We start from the raw sequence: 21,681 nt of genomic DNA, 5'->3' as shown, positions 1-21,681 counted from the left end.
TTGCTTACAGATTGCCATGCTATTTTCCCAGCAGTAATTTAATGGTAGAGCTGCTACTACAAGGCTTGCTGCATCTGCTCCAAAGACACCACACAAATCGAGTTTATTGAGAGCCACATGATACTGGAAAAAAACAGAACAAGTTGTCCCAGAAACAGTTCCTGCAGCAAGAATCTGGGAAAGATTAGGGGGCATTAACCAACCACAAGGAGATGAATTGGGGAAAGCAAGATGGGCTGGAGGGAGGGGGTAGAAAGAGAGTCTGGAGAATCAAACTTCATTTTATTTGTATATATTGTCCAGACTCTCTTTCTACCCCCTCCCCCTTGCCCATCTTGCTTTCCCCAATTCAGATTCCCCCTCAACACTGTTCTCTCCATACACACTCTCCTCCCAGTCAGCTGCCAAAAGCTGTCCTGAATCCCTCCAAGTTGTATCTCCTCATGGTGAAAGAAGATAGTCGGGAACAATCTAAGAAAATATTTCATATTGCAAGGGTGGTGGATGCATGGAACAGCCGCCCACAGCATCTGTAAGTGAGAGAAAGAGATTATAGAGTTTAGTAGTTGGTATGGATAGACAGACTGGATAGACTGTATGGTCTCTTTCATTTTCTCTGTTCCTATGATAGTTGGCTTGAATGTAGATAGGATTGTACCTTTAGTAACCCCACTCTCTCTACAGGGTGTTGGCGGAGCTATTCTCACTCACTTGGGCAGAAATAGACCAGCGTTCTGCAATACTGTTGGAGCTGTATTATTACACAGTGCTTTTCTGCCGGGAACAAGGGTTCAGTGATGCTCAAACATCCTGTCTTTTCTCTATTATAAAGGAGACCCATGAGTTCTGCATTGGTAAGAAACAGAGAGAAGAAAATCTCTTACATGCCTGTCATATAGAGTTAACTGTCATAGCCAAAATCTAAATGAATGTAGAGGAAGACAGAAGTAACTTGTCCCATGCTCACACACAGGCAGTAGCAACTCTAAAAGAAAGAATATAAAAGCACAGGCAGGAGCAGATTCTGCAATAATTAGAAAATTGAGCAGCAAAGCTGAAAGTGTGTGCTTGCACAAATGTACATCTTCTTGTATCAAATATTTGGGATACTTTTTTCAATGGCAAAAAAAAAAAAGGATCTCAGGAGCGGGAGGAACAGAAAAGGGCATCTCAGGAGTGGGAAGAAGAAATTTGGGAGATGGGTAAATGATGACAAGGAGAGATGACTGGCAGGAATCTGGAATAAAGTTGGAGAAAGGTCCCAGAACCTGTTGGGGGAGAAAAACTTGCTGTGGGGATGTGGGATATAATCTGGGATTAGTGACAGGAGAATCATATTGAGGGGGAGGATGCAATACCTCCCATAATCCCTCATACTTCTTCCTCCCCCCCCCCCCCAACCAGCTGATTCTCTCCTTACCTATCCCCTTCCTTATTTCCTCTCCAGAACAAGAAAGACCAGTAGAAGAAGGAATGGGGAATAGTGCTGCCTGACTCTATCAACCTCATCTGTGGTAGTTGCACAACATACTAACTATTGTGTAACAGGCAGTGGCGTAGCCACAGGTGGGCCTGGGTGGGCCAGGGCCCACCCACTTAGGGCTCAGGCCCACCCAAAAGTAGCACATGTTTAGTGGTAGCTGGTGGGGATCCCAAGCTCCGCCTACTGAAGACTTCCCCCTGCTGGTAACAGAAACGCTACTCTCCACGATACTGGCACCTGCAGAGTCTCTGTTTTTAGCGCATGCTTGCTACAGACTGCCAAGGTGGAAAGAAGTGTTATCCCACCAGCTGAGATTTATTTTTGGTGGTGGGGGAGGGGAGAACACTTGATACCCACCCACTTCTTGCCTAGGCCCACCCAAAATCTGTTGTCTGGCTACGCCCCTGGTAACAGGTCAAAGCACAACATTCCAGCTCTGAGAAGCAGAGGAGGAGGATGTAGCCAGAAGCACTTCAACTCACCTTTTACTCCTGTCAACCTGGAATGGTGTAGGGGGATTGGCTGTGGCAGGAGTACTTGTTTGTGATCTGGCTCCTGGTTTTCATAGGAACCCAGCATTTTCTAAGCCATGACTACAGAATCAAGGAAACAGGGGCCCTTGGTTTCAATGATGAAGAATGATAGTATACAGATATCCGCTTATTCCTTCCCAGCCCCCATAATCGTATTGTTCAGTAATAAGGTTTTCTAAGTTTAGCTCTCACTCTCTCTCTCTCTCTCTCTCTCTCTCTTTCTCACTGTTTTAGAGACACCACTGGGGAACATAGAGCAGTGTTACAATTATTTTACTGAGCTCTTGCTATGCCACACTGTAAGGGTAAGCACCATTTGTCTGTCCCTATAAGCAATGGACGTACAATAGTATGTAACAGAAATGAATGAGATGAGGTGGAATATGAAAGATTGGTGTTAGATGCATAGAATGACATGGGGGTAGGATAAGGTATAATGGAGTGGGATGAGATAGGATAATATGGTAACATAGTAAATAATGGCGCATAAAGACCAGTATAGTCCATTTTGCCTACCCATGAAGGGGGCTAGATTTACCTACTACCTTGTGCTGATTAATATCTCTCTATGCCTCTATGTTTGCGATTGTATCCAGGGATGGTCAAACTTGGGCAAAACTAGGTGGTTGTCTAGAGAGGCAGCAAATAGCAACTGCAATCAAAAGGAAAGCAATATACCTGACAGCCACAAATACTCAAAAGAACCATCTGTATATACTATTACCTGTTTAAAAAGAAAAACGTTTACGGAGTGATATTCAGTCTATCTGCCTAGTTAGGTAAGTATGTGGGCACCAATACTAAATATGGCCAGTAGAGACCACCAAATTTTGGTTTTGATGCCAAAACTGGCCCTAAATAAGTACATTTTCAGCTGAAATGGACACCTCCCCCGATAAAAAAGTGCAACTAATATCTGCTTAACCCCCCTCCCCAACTGAAAGCCACCACTCGTAAGCCCTTCCCAGTCTGAGCAGCCCCGGTAGTCTAGTGGCCTCATCTGGGCAGGGGTGATCCCCAGTTGCTCCTGCTGATGTTGGCTCTGCAGTCAAAATGGCTGCCATGGAGCGTCACAGCAGCCATTTTGAGATTGGAGCCAGTATGGGCAGGAGCAACTGGGGATTATTCTTGCCCATGCTGGCTCCAGTCTTAAAATGGCTCCTGTGAATTTCCACAGCAGTCTTGTGAAACTGCCATGGAAGGCCCCATCAGCTATTTTGAATGCTGAACTAGCATGGGCAGGAGCAACTGGGGATTGCTTTTGCTCCAATGAGGCCATTAGACCACCAGGGCTTTTAAGGGAGGGCCTGTGGGTGGCAGTTTGTGTGTGTGAGGGTGTGCTGTCTGTTTTCGGCTTCGGTTTCAGACATACATTTTGGCGAATTTCAGCTGCAGATTCAGTTTTTACTGACATTCAAAATCACAGTTTCAGTGGCTCTTTAATGGATAGCACCTGTATATCTACCAGTTATGCCTCAACTCTGCTCCCAGAGCATCCCAGCATTAACTGGACAGTGCTGCAGCGGTCAGAGGGAATATTCAGTGGTCCTGCCTGGTTAGATGCCCTGAATATCCCCTCTCAGCATGCTGATCGGGATTTAAGAAGGCAAAAACCTCTCCTGCTTGCTTAAGCCCCTTTGAATATCTACCCCTTAATATTTAAAAGTAGGTACAATTATTTATTTATTTATTTATTTATAAATGTTTTTATTATTCCATGGATTCATATACAGGCATCAAAAGCAACATTAATACAAACAACAAAGCATGTCCTGACAACTCTGCCAACAATCTACTGAATTCCATGTTTTATTTTATTCCTCCCCCCCCCCCCCCCCGTTTCTTCCCCTCCCCAGCAGAGACCCCTTCCCCTCCCCCCTATCCTTTGTCACTTAAACAGCACACAGACTTAATCGATTCTGCTCTTCTTATGTAGGCATCATGAACAAGGCACATGTTCTTCCCCACAGATCACGATATTGACGAGCACCCAGAGAGGTCACAAATTTATATCTCATAGCCACCCAATGAGCCATCCCAAGCATACTATGTTTCCACACTGCAAGGGCCGGGGGCTCTCTCTGCACCCACTGTTTCAGCACACACCTTTTAAGCAAAATCAAGGCTAACAAAACAAATTTGCATTGTGAAACTCTCAGCCCCTGCTTCTTAAGAGCCTGCCCACAACCCATTAATGTAATTGAATATTGCCACTCCACTGAGCGCTGTAATATCTCTTCCAAGATTGTCAGCGCCCCAGACCATAATTCCTGCAGTGTAGGACATTCCATGAAAGAGTGCAAAAAGGTGCCCACTGCCCCCCCACACTTGTCACATGTGTCACTATCCCACATTCCCAGGGCTTTCCCCCTAACTTTAGTGATATGCACTCTGTACAGGATTCTATACTGTGTGTCTTGTAAAGACGCATTGTGTGTGAGCCCCCGCAGATCTCGGAAGACTGCGCTCAATCTCTCCACCGACACCTCTTCCACAGTATCCTCACTCCACGCTGCAGCTAGTGATTTTAAGTGGGGGGATTGCATTTGCTCCCTAATCAACTGACACCAGCCAGTCAACCTATTATGAAGCGGAGTCATCTGCATAAAGGTGTGATCAAGTTTTGTAAATCGCACTATCGTCTTACTCTGACGCTCCACACTCAGTATGTAATCTCGTGCCTGGAGGTATGCAAAGAAGTGAGAGCCAGGAATCTGTAATTCGTCACACACTTTGGCGAATGTAGGAAAGACATCCTCCCCCGCCCCCCGAAATTGACCTATAAACTGACAGCCTTTATCCCTCCATTTACAGAAGACAGACCTTCCCATTCCCGCTGGGAAAGCCATATTCCCCACCAACGGTAGGAACGGGCTAACCCCCACTTTATTTCCCGCCTGTCCTCTCCACCATCTCCAGGCCAATTGAAGGGCTGCTACATAGGGATTATCCACTTTCTTTCTTGCCCCCTGTACTGCCCAGGATTCTAAAACTGTAAAAGGGTCATTTGGCCTGCACCAGCTCTCCCAAAAGCCCTGGGGGGGCAAAAAAAACCTTCTCCGTAATCAATTCGTGTATCCACCGCATCAGTGCTGCTACATTATAAACCCGTAGGTCTGGGAGTCGGAGTCCCCCCTGCCCATTATTCCTAGTCAACTTGGTAAACGCTATCCGCGAGCATTTAGCATGCCAGATAAAAGTACCTACAATACTTTTATAGGAACGCTCCTCCGCAGCCCTGACCCATAAAGGGAGCATTTGTAATGGGTAAAGTATCTTGGGCAACAAGACCATTTTAACCAACGCTATGCGCCCTAAAAAATTCACAGGTAGGTCTTTCCATTTTTGGCATATGTTTTTTATCTCTCCTAGTCGGTCTAACACATTTTTTTTGTATACCCATACCAAGTTCGCACTGATGTGGATCCCCAAATATTTAATACCCTCTGTAGCCCAACGTAATGGAAAGGAATGTAAGGTTCTACTAATACACGGGTCATTTACCGGTAGGGCCTCGGACTTGTCAAAGTTTATACTAAGGCCCGAAAAAGCCCCAAATGCTCGGATATAAGACATAACCAGTGGCAGGGTACGAGTTGCCTCATCCAACAAAAGCAGCATATCGTCTGCAAATAAATTGATAATGTATTCCTCCCCACCCACCTTTAATCCTTTCAGCGTGGTATCCTGCCGTAGTTTTGCTGCCAAGGGTTCCAGAGTTAGAAGAAATAGCAGCGGTGAGAGGGGGCAACCCTGCCTAGTCCCTCCCCCCAAAGTAAATGTATCAGACAGGGACTCATTGACAAGAAGCTGCGCCGTTGGGTGACAGTATAACGCTCGAACCCATCCCAGGAAATCTCCCTGAATACCAAAGCGGTCTAGGATCCAAAACAAGTAAGGCCAAACAACCTTATCGAAAGCCTTTTCTGCATCAAGGCTTGCCACTATAGCGTCTCCCTTTCTGCCAGCACCTTCCATTAATATTCGGCTCACCTTCAAGATGTTAGCTGACGCATACCTCCCTTTAACAAAACCCACCTGGTCCGGATGGACCAGGTCTGGAACCACCTTCCCCGGTCTGTCCGCCAACACCGCTGCCAGGATCTTTATGTCTTTTTTTTTTTTTTTTTTTTATAAATGTTTTTATTGTTCCATGGATTCATATACAGGCATCAAGAGCAACATTAATACAAACAACAAAGCATGTCTTGACAACTCTGCCAACAATCTACTGAATTCCATGTTTTATTTTTATTCCGCCCCCCCCCCCCCCCCGTTTCTTCCCCTCCCAAAGACCCCTCCCCCCTCCCCCCTATCCTTTATCACTTAAACAGCGCACTGACTTAATCAATTATACTCTTCTTATGTAGGCATCATGAACAAGGCACATGTTCTTCCCCACAAGTCACGATATTGACGAGCACCCAACGAGGTCACAAATTTGTATCTCATAGCCACCCAATGAGCCATCTCAAGCATACTATGTTTCCACACTGCAAGAGCCGGGGGCTCTCTCTGCACCCACTGTTTCAGCACACACCTTTTAAGCAAAATCAAGGCTAGCAAAACAAATTTACATTGTGAGACTCTCAACCCCTGCTCCCTAAGGGCCTGCCCACAACCCATTAATGTGATTGAATATTGCCACTCCACTGAGCGCTGTAATATCTCTTCTAAAGTTGTTAGCGCCCCAGACCATAGTTCCTGCAGAGTAGGACATTCCATGAAGGAGTGCAAAAAGTTGCCCACTGCCCCCCCCCCCCCCCCGCACTTGTCACATGTATCACTGTCCCACATTCCCAGGGCTTTCCCCCTAACTTTAGTGATATGCACCCTGTAAAGGATTCTATACTGTGTGTCTTGTAAAGACGCATTCGGTGTTAGCCCCCGCAGACCTCGAAAGACTGCGCTCAATCTCTCCACCGACACCTCTTCCACAGTATCCTCACTCCACGTTGCAGCTAGTGATTTTAAGTGGGGGGATTGCATGTTCTCCCTAATCAACTGACACCAGCCGGTCAGCCTATTATGAAGCGGGGTCATCTGCATAAAGGTGTGATCAAGTTTTGTAAATCGTGCTATCGCCTTGCTCTGACGCTCCACACTCAATACGTAATCTTGCGCCTGGAGGTATGCAAAGAAGTGAGAGCCAGGAATCTGTAATTCGTCACACACTGTGGCGAACGTGGGAAAGACATCTTCCCCCTCCCCCCAGAATTGACCTATAAACCGACAACCTTTATCCCTCCATTTACAGAAGACTGACCTTCCCATCCCCGCCGGGAAAGCCATGTTCCCCACCAACGGTAGGAACGGGCTGACCCCCACTTTATTTCCCGCCTGTCCTCTCCACCATCTCCAAGCCAATTGAAGGGCTGCTACATAGGGATTATCCACTTTCTCTTGCCCCCTGTACTGCCCAGGATTCTAAAACTGTAAAAGAGTCATTTGGCCTGCACCAGCTCTCCCAAAAGCCCCGGGGGGCATAAAAACCCTTCTCCGTAATCAATTCATGTATCCACCGCATCAGTGCTGCTACATTATAAACCCGTAGGTCTGGGAGTCGGAGTCCCCCCTGCCCATTATTCCTAGTCAATTTGGTAAACGCTATCCGCGAGCATTTGGCATGCCAAGCCAAATGCAAAGCGGAGATAAGGAGGGCAAAAAAGGACTTTGAGAAGAAATTAGCGTTGGAAGCAAAAATACATAGTAAAAACTTTTTTAGATACATTAAAAGCAGGAAACCGGCCAAAGAGTCGGTTGGGCCGCTGGACGAAAATGGTGTTAAAGGGGCGATCAAGGAGGACAAAGCCGTAGCGGAGAAATTAAATGAATTCTTTGCTTCGGTCTTCACCGAGGAGGATTTGGGGGGGACACCGGTGCCGGAAAGAATATTTGAAGCGGGGGAGTCGGAGAAACTAAACAAATTCTCTGTAACCTTGGAGGATGTAATGGGTCAATTCAGCAAGCTGAAGAGTAGTAAATCACCGGGACCTGATGGTATTCATCCCAGAGTATTAATAGAACTAAAAAATGAACTTGCGGAGCTACTGTTAGAAATATGCAATCTGTCCCTAAAATCGAGTGTAATACCGGAAGACTGGAGGGTAGCCAATGTTACTCCGATTTTAAGAAAGGTTCCAGAGGAGATCCGGGAAATTATAGACCGGTGAGTCTGACGTCGGTGCCGGGCAAGATGGTGGAGGCTATTATTAAGAATAAAATTGCAGAGCATATACAAAAACATGGACTGATGAGACAAAGTCAGCACGGATTTAGTGAAGGGAAGTCTTGCCTCACCAATCTAATGCATTTTTTTGAGGGGGTAAGCAAACATGTGGACAATGGGGAGCCGGTTGATATTGTATATCTGGATTTTCAGAAGGCGTTTGACAAAGTGCCGCACGAAAGACTCCTGAAGAAATTGCAGAGTCATGGAATCGGAGGTAGGGTATTATTATGGATTAAGAACTGGTTGAAAGATAGGAAGCAGAGAGTAGGATTGCGTGGCCAGTATTCTCAGTGGAGGAGGGTAGTTAGTGGGGTCCCGCAGGGGTCTGTGCTGGGTCCGTTGCTTTTTAATGTATTTATAAATGACCTAGAGATGGGAATAACTAGTGAGGTAATTAAATTCGCCGATGACACAAAATTATTCAGGGTCGTCAAGTCGCAGGAGGAATGTGAACGATTACAGGAGGACCTTGCGAGACTGGGAGAATGGGCGTGCAAGTGGCAGATGAAGTTCAATGTTGACAAGTGCAAAGTGATGCATGTGGGTAAGAGGAACCCGAATTATAGCTACGTCTTGCAAGGTTCCGCGTTAGGAGTTACGGATCAAGAAAGGGATCTGGGTGTCGTCTTCGATGATACGCTGAAACCTTCTGCTCAGTGTGCTGCTGCGGCTAGGAAAGCGAATAGAATGTTGGGTGTTATTAGGAAGGGTATGGAGTCCAGGTGTGCGGATGTTATAATGCCGTTGTATCGCTCCATGGTGCGACCGCACCTGGAGTATTGTGTTCAGTACTGGTCTCCGTATCTCAAAAAAGATATAGTAGAATTGGAAAAGGTACAGCGAAGGGCGACGAAAATGATAGTGGGGATGGGACGACTTTCCTATGAAGAGAGGCTGAGAAGGCTAGGGCTTTTCAGCTTGGAGAAGAGACGGCTGAGGGGAGATATGATAGAAGTGTATAAAATAATGAGTGGAATGGATCGGGTGGATGTGAAGCGACTGTTCACGCTATCCAAAAATACTAGGACTAGAGGGCATGAGTTGAAGCTACAGTGTGGTAAATTTAAAACGAATCGGAGAAAATTTTTCTTCACCCAACGTGTAATTAGACTCTGGAATTCATTGCCGGAGAACGTGGTACGGGCGGTTAGCTTGACGGAGTTTAAAAAGGGGTTAGATAGATTCCTAAAGGACAAGTCCATAGACCGCTATTAAATGGACTGGAAAAATTCCTCATTTTTAGGTATAACTTGTCTGGAATGTTTTTACGTTTGGGGAGCGTGCCAGGTGCCCTTGACCTGGATTGGCCACTGTCGGTGACAGGATGCTGGGCTAGATGGACCTTTGGTCTTTCCCAGTATGGCACTACTTATGTACTTATGTACTTATGAAGGTACCTACAATACCTCTATAGGAACGCTCCTCCGAAGCCCTAACCCATAAAGGGAGCATTTGTAACGGGTAAAGTATCTTGGGCAATAAGACCATTTTAACCAGCGCTATGCGCCCTAAAAAATTCACAGGTAGGTCTTTCCATTTTTGGCATATGTTTTTTATCTCTCCTAATCGGTCTAACACATTTTTTTTGTATACCCATGCCAAATTTGCACTAATGTGGATCCCCAAATATTTAATACCCTCTGTAGCCCAACGTAATGGAAAGGAGTCTAATGCTCTACTAATACACGGGTCATTTACCGGTAGGGCCTCGGACTTGTCAAAGTTTATACTGAGGCCCGAAAAAGCCCCAAAAGCTCGGATAAAGGACATAACCAGTGGCAGGGTCCGAGATGCCTCATCCAACAAAAGCAGCATATCGTCTGCAAATAAATTAATAATATGTTCCTCCCCACCCACCTTTAATCCTTTCAGCGTGGTGTCCTGCCTTAGCTTTGCTGCCAGGGGTTCCAGAGTCAGAAGAAATAGCAGCGGTGAGAGGGGGCAACCCTGCCTAGTCCCTCCCCCCAAAGTAAATGTATCAGACAGGGACTCATTGACAAGAAGCTGCGCTGTTGGGTGGCAGTATAACGCTCGAACCCATCCCAGAAAATCTCCCTGAATACCAAAGCGGTCTAGGATCCAAAACAAGTAAGGCCAAACGACCTTATCGAAAGCCTTTTCTGCATCAAGGCTTGCCACTATTGCGTCTCCCTTTCTGCCAGCACCCTCCATTAGTATTCGGCTCACCTTCAGGATGTTAGCTGACGCATACCTCCCTTTGACAAAACCCACCTGGTCCGGGTGGACCAGGTCGGGAACCACCTTCCCCAATCTGTCCGCCAACACCGCTGCCAGGATCTTTATGTCTTGATTTAATAACGATATGGGCCTGTAGGAACCCACCAATTCCTCATCTTTTCCCGGTTTAGGGATCAACACAATATGCGCATGATTTAATACCGCCCCCAAAGCACCCTTTTCCTTGCTCTCTTCACACATAGCTATAAAGGGTGCAACCATGACGTCCTGCAATATTTTGTAATACTCCACCCCTAGGCCATCTGGGCCTGGCGCTTTGGCCAACTTAAGGCGCTTAATCACTTGTTGCACTTCCTTACCCTGAATAGGTGCATTTAACCCCCTCCTCTGTTCCTCAGAAATCCTGGGCAGCCCTAACCCTTCAAAGAATTCCAGGCATTTATCTTCTGAGAAATCCCCTGCTTGGTGTAACGCTGAGTAATACTCAACAAACTCTTTTTTAATATCAGCTAACTGAGTTCTAACTTCACCCTCCCTATTCCTTATTTTAGTTATAAATCTTTTTGCCGTTCTTTGCTTCACTAGGGATGCTAGTAATTTACCCGTCTTATTGCCCCACCGGTGTAATTTGTATTTGTATAATTTTATGTTATATAGTGCACTTTCCTCCAGCACTTTTTGCACCTCTTTCCTCCGTTCCATATATGCCTTCCTAGTGGAGTCAGAGGCACGCCCAATGAGCGCTCGTCGCGCTTCCTTCAGTTGCGAGGTAAGTATTCTGATTCTCTCCCCTCGTTTTTTATTCATCGAGGCCACATACGAGATAATCTTTCCTCGTAGTACTGCCTTTGAGGCCTCCCAGAATACTCTTGGGGTCACATCCTGCACATCATTTTCTACAACATAATCTATCCAGCTCTTTCTCAGATAGGTGTGGAACTCCCTGCTTTGGTACAATGCCGGATTCATACGCCACCGGTCAGCCCCCTCCCGTCCTCCCCCTTGCCACTCCATCCACACCGGCGAGTGGTCAGATACCTCTAGCTCCCCGATTCCCGATTGACACACCCCCAGGATTACCGAGTAAGGCACGAGCAAGTAGTCAAGACGAGAGTGCGTCCCATGAGGGTGCGAGAAAAATGTATAATCAGCCTCATCTAGATGTTGGTGTCGCCATATATCCACTAAATCTAACTCTTTCATCAAAAAGTTGACTCCTCTGTCGTCTTGATTTTTGCCTGCCCTTCTGGGGGGTTTACAATCTATAGAAGGGTCACTGACGACATTAAAATCCCCCCCTATTACTAAGTGATATTGATCAAATGTTACCAATTTGGCGGCCAGCAAGGTGAAAAAACTGTGTGAGTATACATTGGGTGTGTACACACTACACAACCCCACCCGTTTGCCCTGCAGTTCTCCTGCTACTATGAGAAATCTCCCATCTGGGTCTTGGTACATTCTATGTAAATCAAAGGAAATAGATTTCTTAAACAGTATGGCTACCCCTCGTTGTCTCCCATTGTAAGAGGCAAAAGATACATCTCCTACCCAGTCCCTTTTTAATTTTAAATGTTCCATTTTACTTAGGTGGGTCTCTTGCAACAGAGCTATATCAGCCTTCTGCCTCTTGAGTGCCTGCAGTATTTTCGTACGCTTAATTGGGGAGTGCACTCCATCCACATTTAAAGTCACAATCCTTAAATTAACCATTCAACTGCCACTCAGTGTCTCCCCCTGCTTGTATTTCCTTTGCAGGACCCAAGAGCCTCCCAGCTAAGCCCTCGGGCCATTCGTTCACACTTGTCTCTTTCCATTCTATGCCTTGTCTACCTACCAGTTTTTCAAATCTCCACCCCTTGGTGATCATTCCAGTTCTGTTCAGTGGATTAACCGCTAAGTCCCTCAATTCCCCCTTTCCCTGCTCCCTTCCCCTAATCCCCCCCTCCCTCTCCCCCTTCCAGGTCCCCATCTTAATACTCTTCCCCCCCCCCCCAGAACCCTTTCCCCTCGCTCACCCATTTCACCACACACACACCTTTCTGACACACCACCAACTCTTCCCGGCTACTCCGCCCCCTTCCTCTTCCCTCCCTTTCCCCTGACTCCCCAACTTATGTCCCGGTTAATAACGATAACCTTAACACTTAACAATATACAACATAACCTGTCATCAATACATACTACCAGAAAGATTTCAACAGGGAGCTCCCACACTTTTAAAGTCTGGTAATCTAGACTTATTATTGCAGAGAGTCGATCCAGAAACTTCTCATATCCGCAGGGCCCGCAAGTATAGTGGCCATGACCTTCACCACCATGATGTCCTGCCCAGCTACTTTCATCATAGTCACCATCTCTGGTCATCAAGACTCACTCGTGCATGGTGGCTCCCTTTTCTTCAAAATGTCTCCTGACGCATGTTTCAGTGTCCTACAGCCATCCTCAGCTAGCTGTGTCCCTAAAATCCTTGGAGTTCAGCAGCTCCACCTCATTTTAAGTTGGTCACAAAGGTTTCCAATGCTTCTGACTTCGTGAAAAACAAAGTCTTATTCTCGTGCAGCACACGTACTTTAGCCGGGTACAATAGAGAGAAGCGAACTCCCTTCTCATACAGTCTCTTACACTGGCGACCCATAATCCTCCACTGATCAGCCACCGCCGCCGAATAGTCCTGAAAAAGCAGGATTTTTTTACCATTGTACTCCAAGTCAGGTTTTCGCCGGTAGGCCTGCAAAATAGCTTCTTTATCCATATAATTCAGTAACTTCGCCAGGACTTGTCTCGGTCTGCTATCAGCCGGCCGCTCTGCTCCCACTCTATGAATACGTTCCACTTGTGGCGGTTTCCCGCCAAAATCCAGCCCTAATTGTTCCGGGAGCCAGTGTTCTAGAAATTTCCTGAGCTCCGATGCTTTGACCGCTTCAGGCAGGCCCACAATCCGCAAGTTATTGCGCCTACTGCGGTTTTCTAAGTCATCTGCCTTTCTCTCCAGTTGCTCACACTTGCGTTCCAGCGTTGCAATTCTCCCGCTCGCGCCCGCAGCCTCATCTTCACATTGTGACACTCGGTCCTCAACTTGTTGCAAACGGGCGCTCTGGTGCTCCACCGCTTCACGGATATTGTCCACTGATGTCTGCAATTTAGACAGCTTTTCCTCTAGGACCACTGACAGTTGCTGCGCCAATTCTTTAATTAGTTCGGGCGGAATCGGCCCCATTATCGGAGTCTCTGTAGCCGCCGCCATCTTGTTTTCCTCGCAGCCGATGCTTTTCTTCCCCCGCGGGGTCTTCGCTGGCATGCCCTGCTTCTCTTTCTCTTATAAGCACTTGCGAGCGTCTCAATTTGCTGCACTCACGATCCTGTGCACGGATGTCTCGCTGAGGAGTCACTTCGGGAGGGATTAGCGGGTTATTTTGCCGATTTATTTGAAGGCGGGCTGGAGCCGGTGCTTCGGGCGTCCGCTCAGCTCCGCGTCATCACGTGACCAGTAGGTACAATTATGAATTTTTATAGAATTGTTGTAGGGTGATCGTGATTATAGAGTTTAATCATCAGAATTTTGGAGGCGAGAGACAGTGAGCTAGGGACCTGAAAGTTAATTGAGGAGGCACAAGGCTGAAGTTTGTCTAGGGCATCCAATACTCTTGTACCAGCCCTGGTTGTACCTGCTTTTCTGTGCTGGTTATATTCCTTTACACCTCTAGAGTATAAAGATCATTTCCAATACATAGCTTCCCACTATTCCAGAACCTGTGGATAATTGACCATCAACCTGCAGGTGGAGATTGAAAATACAGAGGAGCTGGACTAGATGCCAAGGGAGGTATGTCTCGGCTCAGTATTCAGTTCTCTGTCTTCAGCAGGTAGATGGACACACTTCAGCCTCTGGTTCTGAGTGATTTGCTCCTGGTCCAGTTGGTCATCTGGTCCCCAGTTGAGCTTTGCGGGTGGCTTGAGTCTGCAGAGTCATATCTCAAGATCTTCAGATCCCTGTCTCTGGTGTCCTATGAATTTACTTCTTCCCTCCCTTCACCTCTTCCCTGTTCCGTGTGGAACTCTCCTTTTCTAGCACAAAAATCTTAAAAAAAAATAAGCAAAGAGGTTTTGTGGAGAGTGTGGCACAGAATATCAGGCCTGAGCCTTTCTCATCTGTAGTAAGACTTGTGGAGACTGTGAGCTTGGGGGGAGCCGCCAGCAGTGGTAAGTCCGACTAAAGTTTGACTCTGAACCGCTTGGAGGGCTGCAAGTTCTACTTGGTGCAGGGAAGGGATCCTGACTCATCTCTTGGGACAGGTTGTGCTGCACTGGTGACAGTTGCAGTGAATGGTGACTCCTGTGGAAGCAGTTAAGTGGTACTCCTGCTGTGGAACCCGCCAGCCGTGTACAATCTGGGAATCCTGCAGGGTGTGCATGAAATGGCTGTTGGCATCACATCTTTGGATTCGGTACAACATTTGAATATGTCAGGATTTTCGGGTTCTCCAGCAGGGCCGGTGCACAGTTTGATGCAGCAGAGTGCGGGAACGGGTACCATTTTGTTGGGGCCGACTGGCAGTGAGAGTAGATTCTGGCTGATCACAGCCACTGTTTTACAGCCTCAGGCCCTAATAGAGCATTCAGCTGCATTGAGGTCTTTGTTTTCACCGGAGTTTATATTGCTCTTATTCCAGGCCTATTTACTGAAGCATGAACAGTCAGAGTTGCTGCAGGGTGCTTCAGTTTCTCACCCTGCTTCCCCTTCGGCTCCTAAGAGAGCTCGTTTAGACATCCAGAAGTGGAGAGTGGGCAAATGAGGCTATCTCTGCTTTTCCTTCCTTATCTGATGTGGCCTCAGTCTATTTAGAGGAGCCATCATTGAAGGAGCCATTAGAGGAGAGAGAGTTTGTTTCCGATGAGAGGGATGATCCGAAAGTACCGAGGTTATTTCATAAAGAAGAACTTGGTACTCTTATTTCTGAGGCACTGGCGGGAGTTCCATCTTCATCGATCATGGGGCTTAGAGGTCCTTCTAAAACCTTCCAAATGCATCCAGACACTCAGGTCCTGATTACAGCAGATGAGGGGCTGAGAGTAGGAAAAGATATGGCTCACCTCTACCCGTTAGTTCCCTGGTTACGGCAGTGACTAAGAATACCACTTTGTCGGTGGAAGGGGGCATTGCCCTAAAAGACCTACAGGATGGGAAGCTAGAAGGCTCACTGAAACAACCCTTTTGAAGTGGCTTCTTTGGGCCTTCAAGCGACAGTGTACAGCTTGTTCGTAGCAAGGGCATGCCTGAAATGGCATCAGCAGTCGGCAACACAGCCCTGCTGGGAGCGGGTTATGGCCTGCAGTATGTCTTTATCTGTCAAAGTCATGTCTAGTTAAACTGCTCTTTCAATTCAATTCAAATAGATTCTTATATACCGCTAATATCCTCTTTCCATAGTTCAGTGTGGTTTACATGCTAGGTGATACAAAAGCAAATAGTGTTAGTTTGAGGTTTAAGAAACATTAGAAACCATTGGATTAATGCATGAAACTAAAAACATTAAGGAAAGGATAATGGATGATACTAGGAGGTAGAAGTCATGATGGATTGTTATGAAGCAGTCTTTGGGAAGACCAGTGGCGTTCCTAGGGGGGGCGGTTCCGGGACAGAGAAGAAGCATGGACCAACGGAGGACAGGCGCGCGCAGCACCCCCCCCCCTCCCAGCGGCATGCACCCGGCGGGGGGGGGGTTCCTTCGTGGGGGTGTCCTTTCGCTGGGGGGGGGGCGGGGCGCATCGGCGATCTGCCCCGGGTGCCAGCCCCCCAGGAATGCCACTGGGGAAGACAGAAGTTTTTTTAGCCTCATCCTGAAGTTGAGGTAGCTGTTTCTGTTCTGATGGGAATAGGTAGAGAGTTCCAAATTTTGACTCCCAAGAACGGAGAATAAAGAGCTGAAAATCTTCTGATTTCTCTTTGTCTTTTGGAACAGTGATCAGTTGTTGTTTTAGACTGGATAAGACATAGCAAAGCGGTCTTAGTCAGCAGTTCAGATGTAAAGCCCTGTAGGATTTGAAAAACTAAACAAGCAGCTTTGAATCTGAGTCTTTCTGCTTTGGGAGGCCAGTGCAGTTTGTTTAGATTTTCCGATCTGACGAAGAAGGGCAACCTTCGAAAGCTAATCAAGAAATGTATTTAGTTATGTCCAATAAAAAAGATATCATCTTATTTTCTTTTCCATGTTTTATTTTGTTTGATTTCTATTGATAACCTTTAAGAGTGGACTAACATGGCTACCACACCTCTCTACTTTAGATGAGTGGAAACACATCTATTTATATTAGTCTAGCAGCTGTGTTCTGTATGATTTGCAGTTTTTTCTGATATTGACACCAAGAAATAGAACTTTAAGTAATCCAAGTGAGGTAGGACTAACATTTGGACTAGTAGTTCGAAGGCTTTTTGGTCAAAGAATGATCTGATTAGATGTAGCTGTCTCATTTTGAATAGTATTTTCTTCCATAGCTAGTTAATGTGGGAAGCGAAGGTGAGTGAAGAGTCAAGCAAGACCCCTAGTACTCTGGTTTCAGATTCGACTGATTTGACCATTGGTCAAGGATATTGATGATGGGACCTCAACTCCCTGATTTTGGAACCACAGGACCTTGTATTTTTGTACATTCAATTTCATTTTATTGGTCAGGGCCCAGGTGCTATGGGCAAGTAGCTATTTGGAGAAGATCTCAGTAACTTTGGTGTAAACTAAGCCATAGCGGTTGCCGGAGGATAAATCAAAAACCTCTGATCATCTGTCTTCAGGGAGCTCTCGATCTCAATTTTGAGATAGCAGACAGTATCGGCCTGGCCATCAGTAATATGGTCAGAATTCCTGCTTTCAGACACGTCAATCTTCCTTTTGTGTGGACAGGAAGTCCTCCTCTTAGTCAGCTAGAGCACCCAATGCCTCCAGAGTTTCGTACAAGGCTGGTCCACTCTTCTTTTCCTCTGGTGGGATGACGTTTTCAGGAGTATCAGGAAAAGTGAGACAAAATCACGTCAGACCAGTGGGTTCTGGATGTTCTTACAGAAGGTTACAAGTTGGAGTTCTCCCACCCAATTGTTCCTCTCTTCTTGCAGTCTCCTTGTCGAAAGAGAACCAAGGTGATCGAGGTTTAGGCTACCATAGATTCCTGGCTGGCGCTCCGGGCCATTGTTCCAGTTCCCCAGACCAAATGGAGGCATTTACTCCATCTACTTCATTGTTCCAAAGATGGAAGGCACCTTACGTCCGGTATTAGATCTCAAAGGTTTAAACCGCTGCCTCGGAGTGTCCTGCTTTCACATGGAGACACTATGAGCAACCATAGCCTTGGTTCAAGTGGGAGAATTTCTCACTGCCCTCGATCTCAAGGAGGCATACTTGCATATACCCATATGATTGCCGCATCAGATGTTTCTATGTTTTGCGGTGCAGGGTCATCACTTCCAGTTCAGGGCTTTGCCCTTCAGTCTTGACACGGCTCCAAGAATGATACCAAGGTTATGTGACGATGCTGGTCTACCTTTGGTGCCAGGGAATCAGTTCATCCGTATCTCGACAACTGGCTTATTCATGCATTGTCCTATTCAGACAGCACGTTGGCAAAGGACAAAGTTGTTCGTATTCTGCAGTCGTTGGGTTGGGTGATTAAATTCAAGAAGAACAGACTAACCCCATCGCAGATGCTGGAGTATCTGGGTGTTCTATTCGATACAGCATGGGAGATTATCATCCTGACGGAGTGCAGGAGGGTAAAGGTGGTTCACCAGATTTGTCTTCAGTCAAGACAGGCCCAGGTTCTGGGGTAAATGACGGCAGCGATGGAAGTGGTGCCGAGCAAGGGCTCTTGTGCAGCCATTACAGGAATCTCTTCTCAAGCTCTGGTCTCCAGTGTCACAGAAGTACGACCTTCATCTTTCTTGGATGCTGGTTTCCAGATGGAGTATGCAGTGGTGGTTGTCACCCAGGAATTTGATTGTTGGAGCTCAAGGCAGTGCGGAATGCCTTATGCAACTTCACTCCCTTTCTGGCAGGGGCCATGGTCTGAGTTTTCTCTGACAATGCGACAGCTGTGGCTTATATCAACAAGCAAGACAGCACCCATAGCCATCCAGTGGAGGTGAAGGCGGCCTCCCTCATGAGTTGTCCTGAGAAAAATTTTCTGTGCTTGTTGGCAGCTCACATTGCTGGGTCCTTCAATGTCGATTCAGACCTTCTCAGCAGGCATTCCTTGGACTCAAGAGAATGGGAACGATCCAGCCCAGGTTTTCATCTGGTAGTGAACCAATGGGGGTTCTCCACTTCTGGACTTTATGGCAATGGAAAGGAATGCCAAAGTGCCCGTGTTCTTCAGCCGTCAAAAAGAACTGGGCTCGATGGGGACTGATGCCGTACTGCAGCCCCGGCCAGAGACTCATCTACTATATATCTTCCTTCCTTGGCCCATGGTAGGCTGCATGTTGAAAAGGATCTTATTGCACTGGGGTAGAATAATTCTTGTAGCCATGGATTGACCATGGAGGCCATGGTACAGACCTTATTTGACTGCTGTGTGGGGGTCCTCTGCCTTCAGGTACACGTCCTACTGAAGAAAGGTCTGGTGCTCGTGGAGGATCTGTGCACCTTTGGTCTTACGGCTTGACCATTGAAAGGGCACGAGTAAGATAAAAAGGTTATTCTAATTTGGTCATTGCTACCTTGCTTCAGGCTTGAAAGTGCTTTACATCCATGGTGTATGTGAGGGTGTGGAGGACGTTCGAGGGCTGGTGTTCTGAGCGCGGACTTTCTTCTCTGTTCGGATCACGTACAGCTAGCATTTCTCCAGGCAGATCTTCAAAAAGGATTGGCTTTGGGTTCTTTTAAAAGCTCAGGTTGAGGCTGTGGCCTGGTCCATTGGCTGACAATGATGTGACATTGGGAGGTAGAAAAACTACTCTAACGTCAGCACTTCTTCATTCGTCCTTGTCAGAATGAGATAGGTACATTATCCGAAAGAAGGATTGCTTTCTTAGGCAGGTTTATCATTTTCAAGAAGTTTTCTTCTGATTGTTTAGTACAGTGCTGTCTGGTGTCTAATTTTGCAAAGATCAGCCAGCTTTGTGTATGTAACGTATTCCCTTATCTATGATCTAGCAGGGGAAACAGCTAGCCTTTGTCTTCTTGGCCTTTTCAGGGTCTAGTTAGCAGGCAGGCTTAGCCCAAGTCGTGAGCTATAAAATTTAGAAATGATAACAAACGTCTGCTTGTTCTCAAACAAGCTCTGAACATAATGCAGAGAAACTCTATCAGTAAAGCACAGATATGAGTAGTAAATATTCAGGGGGATTTGAGGTTACAAAGGGCAAATGATGAATAATGGGAAAAAAACACTAAAAATGCAAAGGTACGATAAGGTGACTCTTAGAGGTCAGGGTTGAAGAATACCACATAAGAAAGAGAAAAAAATATAAAAGGCATTAAGAGATTAGACAAAGGGAAGCTTCAGTATCTGACTAAGCACGAATTGTAGCAATCAGACCTGATAGTTTCCAGAGAAGCCACCAGAGACACATTTTATTTTGCTTTTGCTGAAATTTAGTTTTATATAAATAAGAATTCAATTTTCTGTAACACTGGGCTAAAAGAATTTTATTGTAATCATTTGTTTACTGTAATAAATTTTAGCATTATTATAAAAGAGAAAAAGATATACTTTGGAGTGTGTTTCCTTTGCCGGAAGGGCTTTCTGACCTCTCCGAAGTGTTTAGCTCCCCTCAGAGGCAAAGGGGTGCTTTACATTATGGAACATATTCCTTGAAGAACCAGTTAAGGAAAATGTTTTTGTCCGTCCAGGCATTCCTCTGGTTCCTATAGGACACCAGGAGTGCAGCAGGAGCCATGTTTTTGAAGGCACTAGGATTTTCTGACTTTCCATTGAAAGTTGGTGGTAATCTGTAATTCTCCGAGGACAAGCAGGCTGCTTGTTCTCACGATTGGGTCGTCATCCGCGACGGCCCAGGAGACCAGCAAAACCTCTAAAGTAAAACAAAAAACTTTCTAGAACGCTCCGGCGCACAGGCAGAGTGCACCGCGCATGGCTTCCCGCCCGCAGCATGAGCGTGACCTCGTCAGTTTCTTTTCATCCGCATCTGAAGTGACACTGTGTTTAGCTGTGTTCCTTTTGGCCCAGGAGACTTTTTGCGCGTTACCGCTTCCTTGTTTTTCTTTTTCTTCTCGTTTTTTGTTTCGACAAAATTTTTTAAAAAAGTTTATTTTCCCTTTATTTTCTTTAGTTTTCCTCACTAAAGTTTAAGTTTCCTTCCTTTTTCACCGCGGCCGGCTTTTAGGCTGGTCGGCCGGGTTTTGTTTTCCTTTTTTGTGCCTTTTTAATTGGCACAATCGCGTCTTTTAATTTCGCAGACGCTGTTTTTCCGTCCATGTCATCAAAGACACCCAGTGGCTTCAAGCGTTGTACTTGGTGCAACCAGACCATCTCGGGTACCGACCCCCACGTGTGGTGTCTCCAGTGCCTTGGGCTCGATCATCTGCCAGCTGCTTGTAAGCTGTGTCCTTTAATGAAAAAACGGACCCAAGTGTCTCAGGAGGCTCAATGAGAAAAACTTTTTGCGGATCGGTCTGGCCCTTCAATGTTGGCATCGGTACTGAGGTCAGCGGTGTCGACGTCGAGGGAAGCATCGACTTCGAGAGTGCAGGTAATGGCTGCCGAACGACCAAATCGCTCTGGGAGCAGTGAGGCATCAAGTGGGTCTCCACCTGTCTTGAGGCCTACTGCTATGCAGGACCCCCGGGACCAATTTTCATTTAACCCGGCCCTGAGGAGGCATGAGGATTCCACGTCCTCTTCTTCGGTACCGAGGAGTCTCAATGACGGGCATCGAGCGAAGGCTAAGAAGCACCGTCATCGATCTCCTTCCTTGTGCGGTACCGAGAGCTCCAGGGAGCCGAGGGTTTCGGCACCCAAGAAGCGTTTGAATTTAGCAACAAGGTGGATAAAGCCATGGGACCGGATGGGATCCACCCCAGGATATTGAGGGAGCTCAGAGAGGTTCTGGCGGGTCTTCTTAAAGATTTGTTTAACATATCCTTGCAGATGGGAGTGGTTCCGAAGGATTGGAGAACGGCGGAGGTGGTCCCTCTTCACAAGAGTGGGGATAGGGAAGATGCTGGAAACTACAGGCCGGTAAGCCTCACTTCGATTATTGGAAAAATAATGGAAGCGATGCT

General features: G+C 46.6%; 1 protein-coding gene across 3 annotated transcripts in view; it reads left to right on the top strand.

Annotated features, from left to right (window-relative positions):
- Positions 1–21,681, top strand: part of CCDC189 (coiled-coil domain containing 189) — a 132,604-nt gene that overhangs the window by 49,374 nt on the left and 61,549 nt on the right. For all 3 annotated transcript variants that reach the window (XM_030210511.1, XM_030210513.1, XM_030210512.1), the window contains exons 4-5: positions 685–854; positions 2,251–2,321. In XM_030210511.1, coding sequence (XP_030066371.1) covers positions 685–854; positions 2,251–2,321 — 241 coding nt within the window. The remainder of the gene's footprint in view (positions 1–684; positions 855–2,250; positions 2,322–21,681) is intronic.

The sequence above is a fragment of the Microcaecilia unicolor genome, chromosome 7, assembly GCF_901765095.1.
Source record: "Microcaecilia unicolor chromosome 7, aMicUni1.1, whole genome shotgun sequence".
In the NCBI taxonomy this organism is placed as follows: domain Eukaryota; kingdom Metazoa; phylum Chordata; class Amphibia; order Gymnophiona; family Siphonopidae; genus Microcaecilia; species Microcaecilia unicolor.
This window is presented reverse-complemented; position numbering and strand designations above follow the sequence as displayed.